The following is a 21,623-nucleotide window of genomic DNA, read 5'->3' as shown; positions in this document are numbered from 1 at the left end:
GGCGTTCTGTCATTGAAGTCAAACATCCCTGGAGGTCACCATGATATCGGTGATCAGGGAATGATTCTGTGTATTAAAGTAAGGCAGGTTTGTTCTAAGTTTTCACTAGTTATGTCACTTGTTTTTTAAGGATGAAACAATGACAGTTCACTGAAATCTTGGTATATCTTTATAGTATCACCGAAATCTTGATGTATCTTGATAATATCAATAGTTCACTGAAATCTTGATTTATCTTGATAATATCAACAGAAATAGATCAATAATAACAGTTCACTGAAATCTTGATATATCTTTGTAATATCTTTATAGTATCAACAGAATATTAGTTGACATGGCTGAAATATTGACATCTTCTCTGATACCCTAGAAAAGAACTGGACACCCTTCCTGGAAAAGTCATGTGATTAACATAGGTTCCTGTTTATGAAACAATTAGCCTCCATTCTGTACACCATAGAAATACTTTTCTCAGATCATTATATCAAAGGCATGAATATCTTTCTCTGTGCTTGTAACTGGTTATTTTGATCAAGGATCCCACAGTGAACTGTAAAAGGTTTTATGCCAACTGTATGTGCTATTAATATATGTTAATTAATAAAACTGAGTGGTCTTTAGTGATACAGTTGATGTGGAATGAAGTGTTAACCCACCACCAACTTTAACCTCTCCCACCTTCTTTAAGGTTGCAGGGAAGAAATGAAGCATCAACTATTTGCTGCCCTTAATCCTCAAATAATGTCACATATTTTCCATAATTTCTACAATGTACCTTCCCCCGGCCCCTCTCTATAACTGCGGGGACGCTGTGACAGTTCTAATAAGAAGGACCATACAGAGTACTGTTGAGAGCTTCCCTGACTTCTCCGTGCTGTTGCTGCCCCAGCGTCTGTCTGGGGAGCAGGCAGCCTGCGGTTCCTTGAACTGACACCAGCCAGTCCTGTGAGCACTTCCACTAGATGACCCCCTTCCTTGAGACCAGCGGTCTTGCTGAACCCCAGGGTCTACTTTACAGGCCCTCCTTCAATGACACTCTCATAGCGCTCACCAGAATCCTGCTCCTCTTGGTTGGAATGGACCCATCCACGCTCAGCCTGAGGAGCCCACAGCACTTCACCCAGGGTCCCTTAGAAAGGCCTGAACCCCAAGTACTGGAGCTTTCTCACCCTGGTTCTAGCCTTGACCTCCCTCAGGGGGCCCTCAAGGTTTGCTGTTAATTCACTCACGACCTTGAGTAATAAACTCATCTGCATCAATTTCCATTGTGCTTTTTTGTTGACCTGAGACTCTCCATTCCTGCTGGAGGTTCCTTTTAACAAATGTAAATTTAAGAAAGTCACAAAAATATAATTAAAGCCATATTTATCAAAATCTGGAATCATATTTATACAATTTTATCTATTTTTCTTTGCACATATTCTTTGTCTCAACTTATGGAACACAGTATTTCATGGCTTTGACCTACACTGAATACAAAATGTAAATATACGAAGGTATATTTTAAGAGTATGAAACCTAAGAAGAAGAGCAGTGTGGGTATATGTGTTTATACACATGTCTTTTGCAGAGTTTAGAAATGTTAAATCAAAACTGGTCATTCCAAAACTTTTGATGAGTTACTAACTAAAAACCTTAGATTCAGAAAGTAAATCTAATTTGTTTACTTTTCATTGAATTCATTTCTGCCATATTTCATGAATCCTTGTTTTGAGATTCTTTCCATGCAGATCCCATTTTGCTTACTGGCCTGTTAATTATGAAAAATCTATTTTGTGGGGTTTTTTTTAGTTCAAAATTTATGAACTTTACCTATCTGCTCAAGGATTTTCAGAACAGCTTTTATTAAATTTCATGGAGATCAGAAATTAGTTTCAAGATGAGATTAATTTCCCCATGAGCATATTAATTTGATCTTGTTTAATATGTTCCATTACTTCCTTCTTAATTTGAGAGGAACACTAAGAGAATCTTTTTTTTCTGATTGTTTCTTTCATTTCTTATAATTGACTTCATCAGGGTTAAACAGTTTATTGTGACAATTGATCAGGAGAAAATCCAGAAATTTCATAAGTGATTGTGTTGCTTAGGCAATTATAAGAAGTGAACAAATACACTGAAGCTGATGGGTGCATGATAGAGTATCTGTAATTAAAAGCAAAATACTTCAGGGGCTTCCCTGGTGGCTCAGTGGTAAAGAATCTGCCTACTAAGGCAAAGAGTCAGACATGACTGAGCAACTGAACAACAAAAACAAGGCAGAAGACACAGGTTCGATCCCTGATCTGGGAAGATCCCTCATCAGTTCAGTTCAGTTGCTCAGTCATGTCCGACTCTTTGCGATCCCATGAACCGCAGCACGCCAGGCCTCCCTGTCCATCACCAACTCCTGGAGTTCACTCAAACTCATGTCCATTGAGTCAGTGATGCCATCCAACCATCTCATCCTCTGTCGTCCCCTTCTCCTCCTGCCCCCAATCCCTCCCAGCATCAGAGTCTTTTCCAATGAGGCAACTCTTCGCATGAGGTGACCAAAGTACTGGAGTTTCAGCTTTAGCATCATTCCTTCCAAAGAAATCCCAGGGCTGATCTCCTTCAGAATGGACTGGTTGGATCTCCTTGCAGTCAAGAGTCTTCTCCAACACCACAGTTCAAAAGCACCAATTCTTCGGCCCTCAGCCTTCTTCACAGTCCAACTCTCACATCCATACATGACCACTGGAAAAACCATAGCCCTGACTAGACAGACCTTTGTTGACAAAGTAATGTCTCTGCTTTTGAATATGCTATCTAGGTTGGTCATAACTTTCCTTCCAAGGAGTAAGCATCTTTTAATTTCATGGCTGCAATCACCATCTGCAGTGATTTTGGAGCCCCAAAAAATAAAGTCAGCCACTGTTTCCACTGTTTCCCCATCTATTTGCCATGAAGTGATGGGACTGGATGCCATGATCTTAGTTTTCTGAATGTTGAGCTTTAAGCCAACTTTTTCACTCTCCTCTTTCACTTTCATCAGGAGGCTCTTTAGTTCTTCATTTTCTGCCATAAGGGCAGTGTCATCTGTATATCTGAGGTTATTGATATTTCTCCCGGCAATCTTGATTCCAGCTTGTGCTTCATCCAGCCCAGTGTTTCTCATGATGTACTCTGCATAGAAGTTAAATAAGCAGGGTGACAATATACAGCCTTGACGTACTCCTTTTCCTATTTGGAACCAGTGCATGCTGCAGAGTCACTAAGCCCGTGCGCCACAGCTATAGAACCTGTGACCGGAGCCCACAAGCCACAACTCCTGAACCCTCTTGCACAACTACTGAAGCCCGCACACCTGGAACCCGTGCTCCCCAACAAGAGATGCCACCACAATGAGAAGCCCGCAACCGCAACCAGAGAGTAGCCCCACCTCACTGCAGCTAGAGAAAAGACCACGCAGCAATGCAGACCCAGCACAGCCAAAGATAAATAAATAAAATCAGTTTTGAAAAAGAAAAAGAATTCAATAGATTGAGGCTATAATCTGAAGTAAGAGGTAGAAAATACACCGGATGAAGAATTCTTCGTGTGGCGAGAGGGTACCTGCTGTCGTGGGATACAAACTGAGACTCTAAATTTAGGAGAAAAATCTATGTGTTTTATTGCTGAGTTATCTCCAGTTTTTGTATTTTCCTTGTAGGTATTTTTGCTACATGAGTCACACTCATGAGCCTTCCTTGTCTGTGTTATGACTACAGAGTTCTCAGTGTTCTCACGTGTGTCATCCGTGCAGGACCTGATAGGATTTTATGAGTGCTTTTGAATTTTTCTCATGCATTGAGAAATTAATTTTAACTGCAGAAATTGATGCCACTTAGGAGATTTGAATGCAACTTTCTGATCCCTTAATTGAGATAAAACGGGAAGAGCATCAAGTTCTAGAGGTTTCATTCAGGCAATTATACTTGACCAAGATGTGCAAAAACATCCTTTTAAAAAATATATATGTATATATTTATTTATTTATTTTTGGCTGTGCTGGGTCTTCATTGCTGCGCAGGCTTTTCTGTGGTTGCGTGAGCAGGGGCTACTCTCTAGTTGCGAAGAGGGGAGCTACTCTTCCTTGAAGTGTGTGGGATTCTCACTGCCGTGGCTTCTCTTGTTGCGGAGCACAGGCTCTAGGGCACACAGCGTTCAGAAGTTGCAGCTCCTGGGCTCAGTAGTTGTGGCGCCCGGGCCCTAGAGCACAGAATCAATAGTTATGGTGCACGGTTTAGTTGCTCCAAGGCATGTGGGATTTTCCTGGATCAGGGATCGAACCTGTGCCTCCTGCATTGGCACAAGGATTTTTTTACCCACTGAGCCACCAAGGAAGCCCCAGATGCTGTGTGTGATGCTGTTTTTCTTAGTGAGGAACACACCACCCATTGAGAGCACACATGAGAGCTCTCTGGAAATGTATGGAGGAAACTGCAAGGAAGCTCTCTTTGATCCTTCCAAAGTCTTAGACTGCTAGTGCGGGGGAGGAGGGGGGGATGTGTTCTGATGAACAAGTGACAGATATGAGAATGTGGCAAACACAGTAGGTTTCTGAGAATCCAGAAAATGCAATGCTGTCCTCCTGAGAGGCGAGTTTCTGGGCAGCACAGAACACCAACACTACTAGACAGAGGTTATTACACTTTCCCAGACTTAGATCTGGGAGAAATGGAAACAGTGACAGACTTTCTTTTCTTGGGCTCCAAAATCACTGCAGATGGTTACTGCAGCCATGAAATTAAAAGATGTTTGCTTCTTGGAAGAAAAGCTATGACAGTTCAGTTGGTCAGTTGTGTCTGACTCTTTGCAACCCCATGGACTGCAGCACATAGGATTCCCTGTCCATCACAAACTTCTGGAGCTTGCTCAAACTCATGTCCATCAAGTCGATGATGCCATCCACCATCTCATCCTCTGTTGTCCCCTTCTCTTCCCACCTTCAATCTTTCCCAGCATCAGGCTCTTTTCCAATGAGTCAGTTCCTCATATCAGGTAGCCAAAGTACTGGAGTTTCAGCGTCAGCATCCGTCCTTCCAATGAATATTCAGAACTGCTTTCCTTCAGAATGGACTGGTTGGATCTCCTTGCAGTCCAAGGGACTCTCAAGAGTCTTCTCCAACACCACAGTTCAAAAGCATCAATTCTTCAGTGCTCAACTTTATGGTCCAACTCTTATATCTGTACATGACTACTGGAAAAACCATAGCTTTGACTAGACAGATGTTTGTCGGCAAAGTAATGTCTCTGCTTTTTAATATGCTGTTTAGATTGGTCATAGCTTTTCTTCCAAGGAGCAAGTGTCTTTTAATTTCATGGCTGCAGTCATAGTCTGCAGTGATTTTGGAGCCCAAGAAAATAAAGTCTGTCACTGTTTCCATTGCTTCCCCATCTGTTTGCCATGAAGTGATGGAACTGGATGCCACAATCTTAGTCTTTTGAATGTTGAGTTTTAAGCCAGCTTTTTCACCTTCCTCTTTCATTTTCATCAAGAGTCTCTTCAGTTTCTCTTCACTTTCTGCCATAAGGGTGGTCATCTACGTATCTGAGGTTATTGTTATTTTTCCCGGCAATCATGAATCCAGCTTGTGCTTCATCCAGCCCTGAATTTTGCATGATGTATTCTGCATATAAGTTAGATAAACAGGGTGACAATATACAGCCTTGATATCCTCCTTTCCCAATTTGGAACCAGTCTGTTTTTCCATGTCCAGTTCTAACTGTTGCTTCTTGACCTGCATATAGATTTCTCAGGAAGCAGGTAAGATGGCCTGGTATTCCCATCTTCTTAAGAATCTTCCACAGTTTGTTGTGATCCACACAATCAAAACAAACATAGTGTATTAAAAAGTGGAGGCATCACTTTGCTGACAAAGGTCTGTATAGTCAAAGCTATGGTTTTTCCAGTAGTCATATATGGATATGAGAGTTAGATGATAAAGAAGGCTGAGCGCCAAGGAATTGATGCTTTCAAACTGTGGTGCTAGAGAAGACTCTTGAGAGTCTCTTGGACTGCAAGGAGATCAATCGGTCCTAAAGGAAATCAACCCTGAATATTCATTGGAAGAACTGATGTTGAAGCTGAAGCTCCAATACTTTGGCTACTTGATGCAAAGTGCCGACTCATTGGAAAAGACCCTGATGCTGGGAAAGATTGAAGTCAGGAGGAGAAGGGGATGACAGAGGATGAGATGGTTGGATGGCATCACTGATTCAATGGGCATGAGTTTGAACAAACTCTGAGAGATAGTGAAAGACAAGGAGGGCTGGTGTGCTGCAGTCCATGGGGTTGCAAAGAGTTGGACATGACTGAGAGACTAAACAAGAAAGCACCTGTTAAAACTTACTATTGGGGGTACTTTTAGGGGGAGAAATTTATAAATTTCCATCTTTCTGTGGACATTTTTCTATTTAGGCTTTCTGTAACTACTTGGGAATGGGTCCATATTGGTAAAACATATTTTAGTGGAAAACATCTTTATCACCACCTAGACTTCCAAATTAGCTGACACTGAGTTGGACAAATATATACAATAATTTTTAATATAAAAATTGCTATCATCATGGTCTTCCTTTTAATTATAGGGCTTAGAAATCCTCAGGCAGTTTGGTTCTATTTCTCTGGTCATACTTAAGCGATGCTGAAGCTCAGGGGTCAGGAAAGAACTCACTGTTGGGTAGAAAAATTTCTCAGAGGAACAGAGAAGTCAGCACAATACAAGAGTTTCATTGCCAGGCTCTCAGCTGTCAACTCAGCATTTCCTGCTCATTCCATATGAGAATCTATCTGCCTCCCCAGATCGTATAAAAGAAAAAGCCTCTCAGAGCACTGCAGTGGTCTCTTTGGGAATGACAAGTTGATTGTAGTTCTTTTGGGGGAGGGTAATTAACAGTTTTTAGAAAGTTAATTAAAAATTTTACACAAGTATCCCCTTGTTCCATGAGCCTACCTTCTCATTGCAGCTAAAAGTGAAAAGATAATCGCAATTCTGAGGGAAGAGGAGGTCATGGAATCACAAATCCATATCTAGGGGTGTGACAGCCTCCATCTAATACAGGTGCTGATTTTCAAACAGCACACCTCCTCCCACAGTGTCCTGGCAACAGAAAGGAGTCAGATACCCATTCTCTATTTCAATCTGAGAAGAAGAGTCTGCAGACAAGGAGTATCAGGAACTGAGATAAGTGGTTATTTCAGATAAAAAAGAAATTCTTCAGGGTTCAAAGCTAGTCCAGTGCCAAAGCCACACAGAAAGGATTCTGACTCTTGAGCTGGACCAGTAAAGAGAGGCCAGGACTAGAGATCCAACAGCAATCCACAACCGCTCTGAATTTATAGTGTGTAATTTAGTGTAATCCACAATGACCTTGATTCCTGGCATTGAGTGTGAGTGACAATGCAGCTTGACTTTTAATTATCTTAAGAACCTTAGGGTTTTTTTCTTTTGTTTATTTTTGGCTGCACTGAGTCTCCACTGGTGCATGGGCTTTCTCTAGTCGGGGTGAGCAGGGCCACTCCTTGTGGTGCCCAGGCTTCTCACTGCAGTGGCTCCTCCTGCTGCAGAGCACAGATTCTAGGCGCTCAGTCTTCAGTATTGAAGCATGTGGGCTCAGGAGTTGCAGTGTGCCGCTCTAGAGAGCAGGCTCAAAACTGCCGGCGCACAGGTTAGTTGCTCGAGGACATGTGGAATCTTCCTGGGCGGACCAAGGATTGAACCTGTGTCCCCTGCACTGGGAGGTGGATTCTTATCCACTGTGCCACCAGGGGAGTCCGTAAGAACTGTAGTTTTGAACTCAGTCTGAAGTTCAGCCTCGTTTACTGAAATCAGACATTAAATTTTCGGGGTTATTGCAGGTGTGCGTGACTATGACCTTCTGCATCTAGTAATGAGTAAGAGGAATCTACAGGTCACTTAGTCCTGTGCAGAAACGGTGAACCCAAATGACAGTTCCTGGTATAAAACTGTTTGCTTTATCTCTGAGTATATGAAGTGCTTAATGGAGACAGTAATTGTTATCTCCTGAAAATGTCTTAGGTCTGTTAAATTGATGAGACTGTTTTCCCTATTGAAGAAAAAGAATCAGCACATAAGAAAAGTGTACATTTATAGTAATGAGTTTCAGATAACCCCAGTCAGGCTCAAATACACCATGATACTTTCACTCATCTAAAAATATTCTACTATCAATTGTTGCTGTTGTTTAGTTGTAAGTTGTGTCTGACTCTTTGTGACCCCGTGGACTATAGCCCACCAGCTTCCTCTGTCATTGGGATTTCCCAGGCAAGAGTACTGGAGTGGGTTGCCGTTTCTTTCTCCAGGGGATCTTCCTGACCTAGGGATTGAACCCATATCTCCTGCATTGGCAGGCAGTTTCTTTACCACTGAGCCACCAGGGAAGCCCAAAATATAATGGCACATTACCAAAAGAGCTCAATATCTATTTAAACTTGGGAGAACAGAGCTACCTGGATTTGTCAGACATCACAGTGATTAAATGTGCTAGATTTGTTACGAGCCAAGTCAGGTTTCAGTCCTTTCTTGCCCATGCTGGTTTAGTTGCTAAGTCATGCCAGGCTTCCCTGTCCTTTACCATCTCCCTGAGTTTGCTCAGACTCATGTTCATTGAGTCAGTGATGCCATCCAACCATCTCATCCTCTGTCACCTCCTTCTCCTCCTGCCCTCAATCTTTCCCAACATCAGGTTCTTTTCCAGTTAGTTAGCTCATCACCTCAGGTGGCCAAAGTATTGGAGCTTCAGCTTCAGCATCAGTCCTTCCAATGAATATTCAGGGTTGATTTCCTTTAGGATTGACTGCTTTGATCTCCTTGCTGCCCAAGGGACACTTATGAGTCTTCTCCAGCACCACAGTTTGAAGACATCGATTCTTTGACACTCAGCCTTTTTTATGGTCCAACTCTCACATCCATACATGATTACTGGAAAAACCATAGCTTTGACTATACAAACTTTTGTCAGTGCTATCTAGACCTTCATAGCAGTGATTCACTCATTTATAAGAGCTCTTTTTTCCAGATTTTTTCTGCTTTTATTTTATTCATTTTAAGTTAATTTTTTATTCGAGTTTGTCGGGGCAGTCTGAGCGTGGGTTGGAAAAGAATTTCCAGACACAGAGTATTTCAGAAGGGAGCACACTTATTAAGAGCAGGGAGCAGAGATAATGAAGGTGCTAACAAATGCAGGTGGCTGGAGAGAGCCTGTGCTTTTCGTGGGTTAGTAGCTGATTTTTATAGTCTCAAGACCAAGACGATTCCTGCTGGAAGGCTAGCATTAGGTTATTGGATAGGGCACTATAGGGTGACTACCAGGATGGGCATTTTTGCCTAATTTGTGGAAAGGAAGTCTGCTGGTGATGATGGCAAGAGGTGGGGCCAGAGCTTTTGGCAGGGGTTACAAAGGGGTTTTTCCAATGGTGATCTGACATCACCATCAGTCCCAGGAACTCCAGGTGGGGACAGCTTAAAATGAAAGCTCCCAAGTACATTGGATCCACTATTTTCCTCTGCTGGGTTGTGGGCATGCTGATAAATATTCGATTTACTAGGTATATGAAACATCAATGGAGTAACAGAAACATCACAAAGAAGAAAGATTTAGGATTGTGTTATGGTTTGATTCATAATAGAATCAAAGTCTTACTGAATGTAGGATGGTTTTTACTTCCTGCTGTTTCATGTCTGGTGTTCATGATCTGGTCCAGTGTCTCCATGGTTTTCATCCTGGACAGCCACAAGCGAAGTGTGCAATACATTCATAGGATCAGCATCTCTTCAAGATTCTCCCTCAAACCTAGAGCCACCCAGAGCATCCTTGTCCTGGTGAGCACCTTTGTGTCTTTGTACAGTGTATCCTCCATCTTTCACATTTGTTTGGCTCTTTTTAACAATCCCAGCTGGTGGCTGGTGACTCTGCCCCAACTATAAGCCCCTACATTCTCATGAGTCATGGTTGCAGAGTACCCAGGCTCTCCTTTCCTTGGATAAAGATGAAATAATCACCTAATCTTACGTTGTTAGGTCACTAAGTTGTGTCTGACTCTTCGTAATCCCATGGACTGCAGCACACCAGGCTCCCCTGTCCTTTACTATCCCCAGGAGTTTGCTCAAATTCATGTCTATTGAATTGGTGATGATATATAACCATGTCATCCTCTGCCACCCCTTTCTCCTTTTGTATTCAGTCAATTTGCATGGCCAAAGTATTGGAGCTTCAGCATCAGTCCTTCCAAAGAATATTCAGGGTTGATTTCCTTTAGGATTGACTGGTTTGAAATCCTTGTAGTCCAAGGGACTGTTAAGAGTCCTCTCTAGCACCACAAGTTGAAATCATCAGTTCTTCAGCGCTCAGCCTTCTTTATGGTCCAACTCTCACATCCATACCTGACTACTGGAAAAGCCATAGCTTTGACTAGATGGACCTTTGTTGGCAAAGTAATGTCTCCGGTTTTTAATATGCTGTCTAGGTTGGCCATAGCTTTTCTTCGACAGAGCAAGAGTCTTTTAATTTTGTGGCTGCAGTTGCCATCCACAGTGGTTTTGGAGCCCAGGAAAGTAAAGTCTGTCTCTTGTTAGGGTTCACAAGGGGCTCATAGTGTATAGTTTAAAAATGGCCCGTTGTGGTGACCTGACAAACAGGGGATGAAGTCACAGTGACCAAATTGCCCTGGTGGCATCCTGTTTTTTCCTTAAGGTGATATCCTGTTTCCCCCTGCTGGTGCCAGTTTCTCAACTATGTGACCCCCTCAACCATGAGACCCCTTCAACTCCCTGATAACAAGACCCCAGCTGCGGGCTAAAGATACACTAAGGGCCCCTCCCTTTGGGGCGCAATTTCCCATCAATAAGGTATAACAAGGGTTGGCTGTAAAAAGAGAGCACTGGCTTCTCTCTAAAGTCAGCCACTTTCTCTCTTCCTATAATAAATCTTTCTCTGCCTGACTGCCCAGCTTGCTCTCTTTGTCTCTATGCTTGTCTTACATCACTGTTTCCTCTTTTTCCCCATCTATTTGCTGTGAAGTGATGGGACTGTGTGTCATGATCTTAGTTTTTTGAATGTTGAGCTTTAAGTAAAAAAAAGAAAGAAACATATCATATATCAACACATATATGTGGAATCTAGAAAAAAGGTATAGATGATCCTATTTGCAAACCAGAAGCAGAGACAAAGACCTAGAGAAGAAATGTATGGACACCAAGGGGGGAAAGGGCGTGAGGGAGATGAATCGGGAGATTGGGATTGACACGCATCCACTATTGATGCTGTGTATAAAAGAGATAACTGATGAGAATGTACTCTACAGCACAAGGAAGTCTACTCAATGCTCTGTGGTGACCTGGGTCAGAAAGAAGCCCCAAAGGGAGCGGGTATATGTATATGTGTGACTGGTTCATTTTGCTGTGCAGTAGAAACGAACCCAACTTTGTAAAGCAAGTGTACTCTAGTAAGAATTAATTTTTAAAATTTCAGTGTTATCCAAGGATTGGCAGAGGTGGGGCTATGAATATTCTGTGTCTAGAGGATTTTCTGGACAATGAAAACTATTTGTGGGAACCTTTTATTTTTTTTACTGGTCAGTTTTTTAATTCAAAGAATTTGAATTCTTAAAGAATAGTCAATAACATGGGTACCAGATGTCTCAAGAAATATTTCAGTCCCTTGAACTCCATGTACCATTGAACTTAGAAGTATTAAAAAGTACATTGAGAAGGGTCTTTGGTTTTCATATTATTAAGTCTGAATACTATAACCTTCTTAGCGAAAAACATAGGCAGAAGACTATTTGACATAAATCTCAACAACATCTTTTTTGATCCATCTACTATAGTAATGGAAATAAAAGCAAAAGCAAACAAATTAGACCTAATTTAACTCAAAAGCTTTTGCATAGCAAAGGAAACCACAAATAAAACAAAAAGCCTACAGAATGGGAGAAAATATTTGTGAAGGATGTGACTGACAAGGAATTAGTCTCCAAAATTTACAAAGAGTTCATGTAACTGAGTATCCAAAAAACAAACAATCCAATCAAAAAATGGGCAGAAGACCTAAACAGACATTTCTTCAAAGAAGACATACAGATGGCCAAGAGGCACATGAAAAGATGCTCAGCATCACTAATCATTAGAGAAATGCAAATCAAAACTGCAATGAAATATCACCTTACAACAGAATGCCCGTCATCAAAAAATCTACAAATAATAAGTGCTAAAGAGGGTCTGGAGAAAAGAGAAGCCTCCTTGGTGGGAACATCACTGTTAGAAAGAATGTAAACTGGTACAGCCAATGTGGAGAACAGTATGAAGTTTCCTTTAAAAAAAAAAACTAAACAAAAATAAATGGAAACCTTTAATAATGGATACATGTCATTATATGTTTCTCCAATGTCACAAACTGTACAACCCTGAAAGTGAGCTATAAGGTAAAGTATGGACCTAAATACTGATGTCACTATAGATTCATCAGTGGTAACAGAAGTACCCCTATGGTGGAAGATGATGATAAAGAAGGAGGTTACACATGTGTGGGAATAAGAAGCATATGAAAATTTCTGCACCTTTCTCTGAATTTTACTGTGAAACTAAACCTTCTCTAAAAAAATCTTTAAACTTAAAAAAATACATTGTTATTGGCGTATTCACACTTCATGGTTAAAAAGATTTAATGCTGTCAAATAATATTTAGAAAATGGGTATGTTTCCCTTGTTTTATTTTTACCTCAATTAATGCACTTTATAGATGTGATAAAATATCAAGTAAAGAGTAGAGAGAGAACAAACCATAGCCACATAATCCTTTTCTTTTTTTAAAAAATATCTATTTATTTGACTGAATCAGGTTCTAGTTGTGGGAGCATGGGCTTAGTTGCCCTGTGGCATGTGGGGGCCTAGTTCCCTGACCAGGGATCAAACCTGCGTTCTCTGCATTGCAAGGCACATTCTGAACCATTGGCCCACCAGGGAAATCCCTCAAACAATTCTTAAAATGTAGAAACACACATACAATAGGGCAGCAACACCAAAAAAAAATTCTCATCTGCTAATTCAGTTACAGTGTACCTTTTTACTTAATATTAATCACTACTTCCTTTGTGTATCATCAAATACACATTTATGGCATCATTTCCAAAGGCTTTGGTCCCTTCCCAACAAACATTTTAATCCTGCATGACTGCCTTTGGTTCATTTTCAAAGAAAGCTGTGATGTAAATACCTTCGTGCCCCTGGTCTCTGAAGATGGAGGCCCCCTCACCTGCGGGTAGATGGTCACAAGGCTAATCATTTTGTGAATGAATGTGGGCCCAGGGGGTCTCCCCAGGTGGCTCAGTGGTAAAGAACCCACCGGCCGATGTAGAAGATCCAGGAGACTGGGTTCCATCCCTGGGTCAGGAAAATGCCCTGGAGAAGGGAATGGCAACCCTCTCCGGTATTCGTGCCTGGGAAATCCCAAGGGCAGAGGAGCCTGGAAGGCTATAGTCCACAGGGTTGCCAAAGAGTGGGACACGGCTGAGCTACTGAGAAGGAAAGTACGTGGCCCCAGGGAGGGGAGGGGGAGACAGGACCCAAGGACTCAGGGTAACTTTGGGAAGATCTGGGAGAGCAGAGCCTCACCACACCGCCCCCCCACACACCCCCCCGCAAGGGCATCATGTGACTTTGTGCACCACTCGCCTCCCACCTCCCCTTCCCCAAGCGCAGCTCGAGGCCACGGAGGGCCGCCCCCAGGAGGAGCCCCTCCCCGGGGCATCAGGCGGAGGGAGCCGGTGTTTTCAGAGGTTCCAGCCCCGCGCCCTCACCGGCTCAGGGCTCCCAGGTGTGCTGTGTGGGATGGCTCCAGCTCAGTGCCACGGAAGACAGGTGTTACAGGAGCAGCGACAGCTCCCACAGGGGGCTTGTTCAACGTGTCATTTCACGGGTTCCCCTCAAACTGGCTAATTCATAGCTTCTTAGACTGGGGAGGGTTTGTATCCACTTTAAAGCTAGAGAAAATCTTTAGGCAAGCGGTTCTCATCTGGGGTCCCAGGAGGATCCTCTTCGCAAACTCCGGCCCCTGGTCCTGGAGGAGCATCAGCGCTGCTTGTCTTCCTGCTCCAGGCGAGGCCCGGGCTGAACACGGGGCTTCGGGCGCGTCTGTGAGAGCTCAGAGCCAGCTTCAGGCCGGGGCGGGCGGCGGGGTCTGCTGTTCTGGGGTCGGGAGGGGACGTCAGTGCCGCTCACCTCTCCCGTGTTGGCAGAATCCGGGGAGAGAACACGTGTGGACAGCAAAGGAAAACTTGACGTGCGTCTCCGGGAGGAGCTGATCGTCCTGAGTCTCTCCTGAGACGAAGGACAGCAGAGGTGGGCCCTCTCAGCTTTTCAAGCTCCTTCTGCCTGTGGGCGTGTTGCGAGCAGGCGAAGACGCTGTGCTGACGCCTTGGAAGGTGTTATCTCATGATGCTGAGGTGATCCTTCCCCATGACCTTGAGGAGAAAACGACCCAGGGCAGGAGGAAAAGAGGAGGAAATGGCAGCTTCTCCGGTAAATGTCTGTCCTGGGTCAGAGGCTATGTCTGCTTTTCCTCCTGAAATGCCCTGGATTAACAGTTTACAAACCTTTCATTCTCTACTTCTGATGTTGCCTATTGATGTGGTTTTCAACTGCTAATTTTTTCCCCTTTTATTCTGATGATGGTCAAGATCAGAGCTTTAGAATGCTTCTCCCTCACGTCCCAGAGCCTTTTCTCAGGTGTCTGTCAGCATCAAGGCTGCCTGGAGAACTTGAAGCATTCTCACCAAAAATTAATGACTTTCCTTGTGGCTAAGAATCCTCCTGCCAATGCAGGGGACACGGGTTCCATGCCCGGCCCGGGAAGATCCCACGGGCCGCGGAGCAACTAAGCCCATACCCACAAGTACTGAGCCTGCGCTCTGGAGCCCGGGAGCCACAACTACGGAAGTGTGTGCCCTGGAGCCCGCGTGGCACAACGAGAGAAGCCCCCGCAGTGAAAAGCCCATGCACCACAACTGGAGAAAAGCCCGCACAGCAACCAAGACCCAGCACAGCCAGAAATAAATGAGTGAGTAAAAACAGAAGGGCCTGGGATTTAGGAAGACTGCTTATGAACTTTCAGGCTGTTATCTAGCACGTGTGCTTATGAGAATAACTGGTGTCAAAGCAAGGCACCCATTGGCTTCTGGTCCATACACATGATGCCAAGGCAGCAATATCATGGAGCACTGTAGATAACTCTCAGCAATACTCCTATGCAATCCATATTATAACCATCATAATGTCCCAGTAGTTAAAAATGAGGAAATGACACACTGTACCATTTATGGAAAATATGATCTCAAGTTATTTGAGGGTTATTGCCAGTAGAAAAAGGGAATTACTATGAGATGTCATTCTCTGTGCATCTTAAGTCACTTCAGACGTGTCCGACCCTTTGTGACCACATGGACTGTAGCCTTCCAGACTTCTCTGTCCCTGTCTTCTCCAGGGAAGAATATTGGAATGGGTTGCCCTGCCCTCCTCCAGGGGATCTTCTGGACCCAGGGATCGAACCAGCGTCTCTTATGTCTCTTGCACTGGCAGACAAATTCTTTACCACTAGCACTACCTGGGAAGCCCCATGAGATGTCATCCTACTGTGTTACAGATACTTTCTAGTCACCATCAGTTAATGACGACTTAAAAAACCCCAGGGGGATGATAATGCTTGTGTTAATGTTAACATTGGTGGTGGAATATGTATGTGCATGCTCAGTTGTGTCTGACTCTTTGCAACCCCATGACTGGAGCCCACCAGCCTCCTCTGTCAATGGGATTTCCCATGGCAAAAATACTGGAGTGGGTTGCCATTTCCTTCTCCAGGGTATCTTCCCGACCCAGGGATCAAACCTATATCTCCTGTGTCTCCTGCATTGGCAGGCAGGTTCTTTACCACTGAACCACCTGGAAGCTTGTTACTGATGAGAACACTTCTTCAAATATACATCAAGTTTAATATATGAAAAGCCGTTCACTTTTATTGATTAACATAGAGTAAGTTCACACATAATCTAAATAAAACTTTCCAAAGTTTACTCTATAATCTTTGATCAAAATACAGATTACAAGCATTTGGAAACATTCTTGTTCTTGTGATACAGTGGTCAGAGAAATGTGATATTTATGGTTTACAAAACAGAGAGAGCAGTTATTTAGTTAAACAAGGATGTACATTAATTACATGACCTTTCAGGAAAAGGTTACATGTATTTTTCTTGGGTATCTGTGAAGATTTCCTGATTGTTACCATGTCAACTAAAATTCATGACTTCTAGTTATTGCTGTTATAAAAATACATCAGGATTTCAGTGAGCTGCCATCTTTATATCCATAAAAAACCACTGGCACAACTATTTAAAATTTCGACTTTCTGTCTTACTTTAATACAAAGAATTATTCTTTGAACACTTACCTAACGGTGACATAGAGGGATGTTTTAAACAACGACAATCATCACCTCCATTTAGACTTCCACTGTACATTTCACATTAGAGGACCCTTAATAGTACATAAAAAAGTAGATAAAAATTATTTCCACCTATTATAGAAGGGTTTTGTTTAACTTTGAGGGAGCAAAGATCAAGAATATTAGTTTTAAAAAAGCATATTAGTTCACATACACCCAGAAACAAAGGTATTGCATGTGGTAATTTGAAAGTTGAGTTATATTAAATTTCACTTTCACATACTGTCAATATGAATAAGGATACAATGATAATAATTATGTTGTCCAACATCTCTTGCCTTGATCCTATGGTCCAAGTAACATAATTTTTCTAAGTGTTTTCACTTTGGATTATTTTCTATAATATCCTGATTTAAAGTAATACCAGAAAAGGGTTATTGACTGAATGCTATCTTTGATGAATTCTCTGATATTTATGTAGACCTGAGTTTTTAAATTCATTTTTACATTTTTTACAGCATTAAGCGTTCTTCCCAGTATGAACTCTCTGGCATTTTCTGATGTGTGTGCTTAGGACAAACCTCTTTCATCACTTCCTACGTTTGTAGGGTCTCTCTCCAGCACACGCTCTCTGATGCTGAGTGAGGTGACGGCTCACTTCAAGGCTTTGTCCTATTATTTATATTTGTAAGACTACTTGGCAGTATGAATTATTTTATGGCAAGTAAGATTTGAGTGGCAATTAAAAGCTTTGCCTCATTCTTTACATTTGTATGGTTTCTCCCCAGTATGAATTCGCCTATGTCGACTAAGGTTTGAACTCTGATTAAAGACTTTGCCACATTCTGTACATTTATAAGGCTTCTCTCCAGTATGAATTCGCTGATGTTGAGTAAGTGTTGAGTTTTGATTAAAGGCTTTGCCACATTCTGTACATTTATAAGGCTTCTCTCCAGTATGAATTCGCTGATGTTGAGTAAGTGTTGAGTTTTGATTAAAGGCTTTGCCACATTCTGTACATTTATAAGGCTTCTCTCCAGTATGAATTCGCTGATGTTGAGTAAGTGTTGAGTTTTGATTAAAGGCTTTGCCACATTCTGTACATTTATAAGGCTTCTCTCCAGTATGAATTCTCTGATGTTGAGTAAGTGTTGAGTTTTGATTAAAGGCTTTGCCACATTCTGTACATTTATAATGCATCTTTCCAGTATGAATTCGCTGATGTTGAGTAAGTGTTGAGTTTCGATTAAAGGCTTTGCCACATTCTGTACATTTATAAGGCTTCTTTCCAGTATGAATTCGCTGGTGTTGAGTAAGTGTTGAGTTTTGATTAAAAGCTTTGCCACATTCTGTACATTTATAAGGCTTCTCTCCAGTATGAATTCGCTGATGTTTAGTAAGTGTTGAGTTTTGATTAAAGGCTTTGCCACATTCTGTACATTTATAAGGCTTCTCTCCAGTATGAATTCGCTGGTGTTGAGTAAGTGTTGAGTTTTGATTAAAGGCTTTGCCACATTCTGTACGTTTGTATAGTTTCTTCCCAGCATGAATTCTCTGATGACAGGTAAGGTTTGAGTGACGATTAAAGGCTTTGTTACATTCTGTACATTTATAAGGCTTCTCCCCAGTATGAATTCGCTGATGCACAGTGAGATATGAGCAACTATTAAAGGCTTTCCCACATTCTCTGCATGTGTGAGGCTTCTCCCCAGTATGAATTCTCTGATGCTGATTAAGATTTGAGCAACTGAGAAAAGCTTTGCCACATTCTTTACACTTGTATGGTTTCTCCCCAGTATGGATTCGCTGATGTTGATTAAGTCTTGCACTTCGGTTAAAGGCTTTCCCACAATTCTGACATTTATATGGTTTCTCCCTAGTATGGATTCGCCTATGTCGATTAAGGTTTGAGCTCTGATTAAAGGCTTTGCCACATTCTGGACATTTGTAAGTCTTCTCTGCAGTATGAACAGTGAGATGTTGAGTAAGGCTTGAGGGCTTGCTGAAGGTTTTGCCACATTCTGCACATTGGTTAGGTTTCCCTCCGGTGTGGATTTTCCTGTGTCTATTTAGATTTGATAATTGAGGAAAGACTTTCCCACATTTATTCCACTTGCAGTGTTTCTCCTTAGCATGAATACTCAGATGTTGAGTAAGTTCTGATGACTGGTTAGAAACTTGACCACATTCACTAAATTTGTAATTATTCTCTTCAATATGTATATTCCCATCTGTAATAAGATTTGAGCTTTGATAAAAGACATTTCTACATTCATCACTATGGTTCTCTGAATATAGAGTTCTCTGATGATTCATGAGACCCGAGTCTTGGTCAAAGTGATTCTCAGGTTCAAGGCATGGGTAGATTCTGGCTCCATCATAAATACTGTTGTAATTATTGAAGGTGGAGCTCTGGCTTAAGGCCTCATTCGTGGGATTACACATGGAAGGTTGTTCCGCATTATCTGTACTATGATACCCATTGAATGACGGCAGCTGGGCAAAGACTGTCTCATTATTATTGACATTACAGATATTGGAATAGGGAGAAAATGTTTCTTGGTGGAAAAATAATGAGCCTTCACTAAAGGATCTCTCAAACTGATCATAGTGAGATTTTCTTCCTTCATTTTCAAATCTCTGGCTCTCAGACATGTATGACTGACTGTTTAATTCAAACCTATATTTGTACTGGTTTGAGTGATTATTTGTAGCATAGACTAGATGACTTTCCATGTTTTCAAAATTTCACACCAGAGAATATGTTTTTTTTTTTTTAAATCATGTGGGTTCTTGCTTACAAAAACATATTTTTCTGCAGAACTTATTGACTTCAAATGGAATTTTTCCCAATTTGATGCATATCCTCAATTTCTTTTGGCAATCATGTTTTCATCATGAATAATTGTCCCGATTTGGTTACATCTAAAACAACATCCTTTTGGCCCTTCACAGCCCCCCTTACTTTCCCAGTCTTTCATTAAGTACACATTTCCAAGCTGAGAGCTCTCAGAATTTCTGAGCACATTACACATGAATCTCCTATGCACGGCTTCTTTGGGAACAAACCCTGGGTGTCATGAGAAGATATCGCTGAAAGATAACAAATAACGAAGATCCCACTTAGTACCTTGAGTGAATGTGCTTTACAGTTGTACACAATATTGACAAACCCTTAGCTATATTAATAAGAGGTGAGATGCAAAGAAGATCAGAAGTAAAAATAATGGCACTGTACATATTACATAGAAGAAAAGGTAATTCTATCAGGTTATGATGAATGATACTATACCAAAAAGTTGAATACCTCCAAGGAAGATTCAATTTTTAGAAACACAGAACACCTTAGATGTTAGCATGAGTGAGTTAAAAAACTATAACACATCTACAACTATTAATAAGAGTAAAAAAGTAATTAAAAAAAATCCCTGGAGTAGATGAGTTAACTGGAAAATTCCAACAACATTTCAAGAAAAATAAATATCAATTCTCCATAAGGGATCACCATGTACACAGTGCTATATTTAAAATGGAGAGCCAACAAGGTCCTACTGTCCTGCACAGGGAGCTCTGCTCAACGTTACGTGGCTGCCTGGATGGGAGGGGAGTTTGGGGGAGAACGGATACACGTGTGTGGACGGCTGAGGCCCTCTGCTACCCACCTGAAACTATCACAACGTTGTTAACCGGTTATGCTCCAATACAAAATAAAAGAACAGTGAAAATATTTCTGTGAGTCAATAGATATATTAAATGGTTTTAGCACTGATGAGTTGGGGTAAATGCACTTAAAAGTGTCTAAAATTTGTTTATAGAAGAAAAAATTGGGAGGTAGAAATTGGGGATTACATTTTATGATTTCAGGGACTGAGAATGAACTTCAGAGAGCCATGTTTGAAGTTTCCATTGGAGATTAGAAAGCAGGAAGCATATATCTGTTCCCAGTATTTCTGGAATTTTGTCAACTAATCCCAGATCTCCACAACTCTTTTCTGACTTGAGGCAGAGACGGATATTTGGAAAGGCCTTAAGGCAGAGTTTGTCAGAACTGTTAGCAGCTTTTCCTAGGTCCCCCAAAGCAGCGAGAGTATGCAGGTCCTCATAGACCAGGAGGACGGTTTTGGCTCTCAGTGAAACTGAGGGAAAACCCACTGGAGCTGAAGAAGATGGAGATGAAACAGCAGAAGAACGGGGCCGGTCATGTCCCTCTTTGGCAGACATAAACCCAGGCTTCTCATTCTAGTGAAGCAGGCCTCCCCAAACCATCTGAACACGTCTGGCTTCCTCTGTGGTCTTTGGACCTCTCACCTGTGTCATCCGCTTCATTCATTCACACCTAGCACCGGGATTCTTCCTTTCCTCCAAAGGGGACCTGCTCATTAGAAAAATGAACATAATTAGGACTTTGGGTTTAACATATACACTCTAGTATACACAAAAATAACCAACAAGGATCTGCTGCATAGCACAGGGAACTACTCTCAATATTCGTAATAACCTATAAGCGAAAAGTGTCTGACTTGACTGATGGAAACCTCTCCTTACAAAACTCAGTATCTCTCCTGAACACTGTTGCGTGTTCATATTTCAAAGCCAACTAGCAGCAAAGAGACACTAGGAGGAAATGAAGTTTCCACCTTAGCTGTGTTGGATTGTGCACCTCCCTCACCACATCTTGCCAGGATTTTATTAAAGATAAAGAGACAAAAATGGAACTTGATGGTGTGGGAATCTAGCAGAAAACACCCGAATTGGTGACCATCAGGTGTTATGGGATAAACTGGTGTCACGTGAGAGAAACACTCAAGAAGACAAGTGGTCACTGCTCAGGTACTTTCGGCAAAAATAAGGAAATGTCAATGTATCTTGAAAAAATTTCACTTTTCTGCATTTTTACTCCAAAAATACCTCCCCAGTTCTGCATCCCTAATAGCGCATTTAAATAATAGACCTTTCTTACCAATGTAGAGAATAGTCAGATTTTTGTCAAAAGTCTCTAAGGAACTCTAGACCATTAAGGTCATCCTGTTTCAGTTCAGTGCAGTCCCTCTGTCCTGTCTGACTCATTGCGACCCCACCCCATCCCAACAGAAATTCTGCACATCAATGCCTTCCCTTGTCGGTCTTTCGAAAAGGGAATATTTTGAAAAACTGAAAGTTGT

The 21,623-nt window shown here is 41.8% G+C and overlaps 1 protein-coding gene across 1 annotated transcript in view; it reads right to left on the bottom strand.

Moving 5' to 3' along the window:
- Window positions 1-17,154: 17,154 nt before the first annotated feature.
- Window positions 17,155-21,623, bottom strand: part of LOC139182014 (zinc finger protein 85-like) — a 55,175-nt gene continuing 50,706 nt past the window's right edge. The window contains 2 exon segments of the mRNA XM_070785501.1: window positions 17,155-17,936; window positions 18,021-18,419. Of these exon segments, the coding sequence (XP_070641602.1) occupies window positions 17,155-17,936; window positions 18,021-18,419 (1,181 nt within the window).

Source organism: Bos indicus, unplaced genomic scaffold (assembly GCF_029378745.1).
Source record: "Bos indicus isolate NIAB-ARS_2022 breed Sahiwal x Tharparkar unplaced genomic scaffold, NIAB-ARS_B.indTharparkar_mat_pri_1.0 scaffold_62, whole genome shotgun sequence".
Classification (NCBI taxonomy): Eukaryota; Metazoa; Chordata; class Mammalia; order Artiodactyla; family Bovidae; genus Bos; species Bos indicus.
The sequence above is the reverse complement of the archived record's forward strand: the minus strand, read 5'-3'. Positions and strand labels throughout refer to the sequence as shown.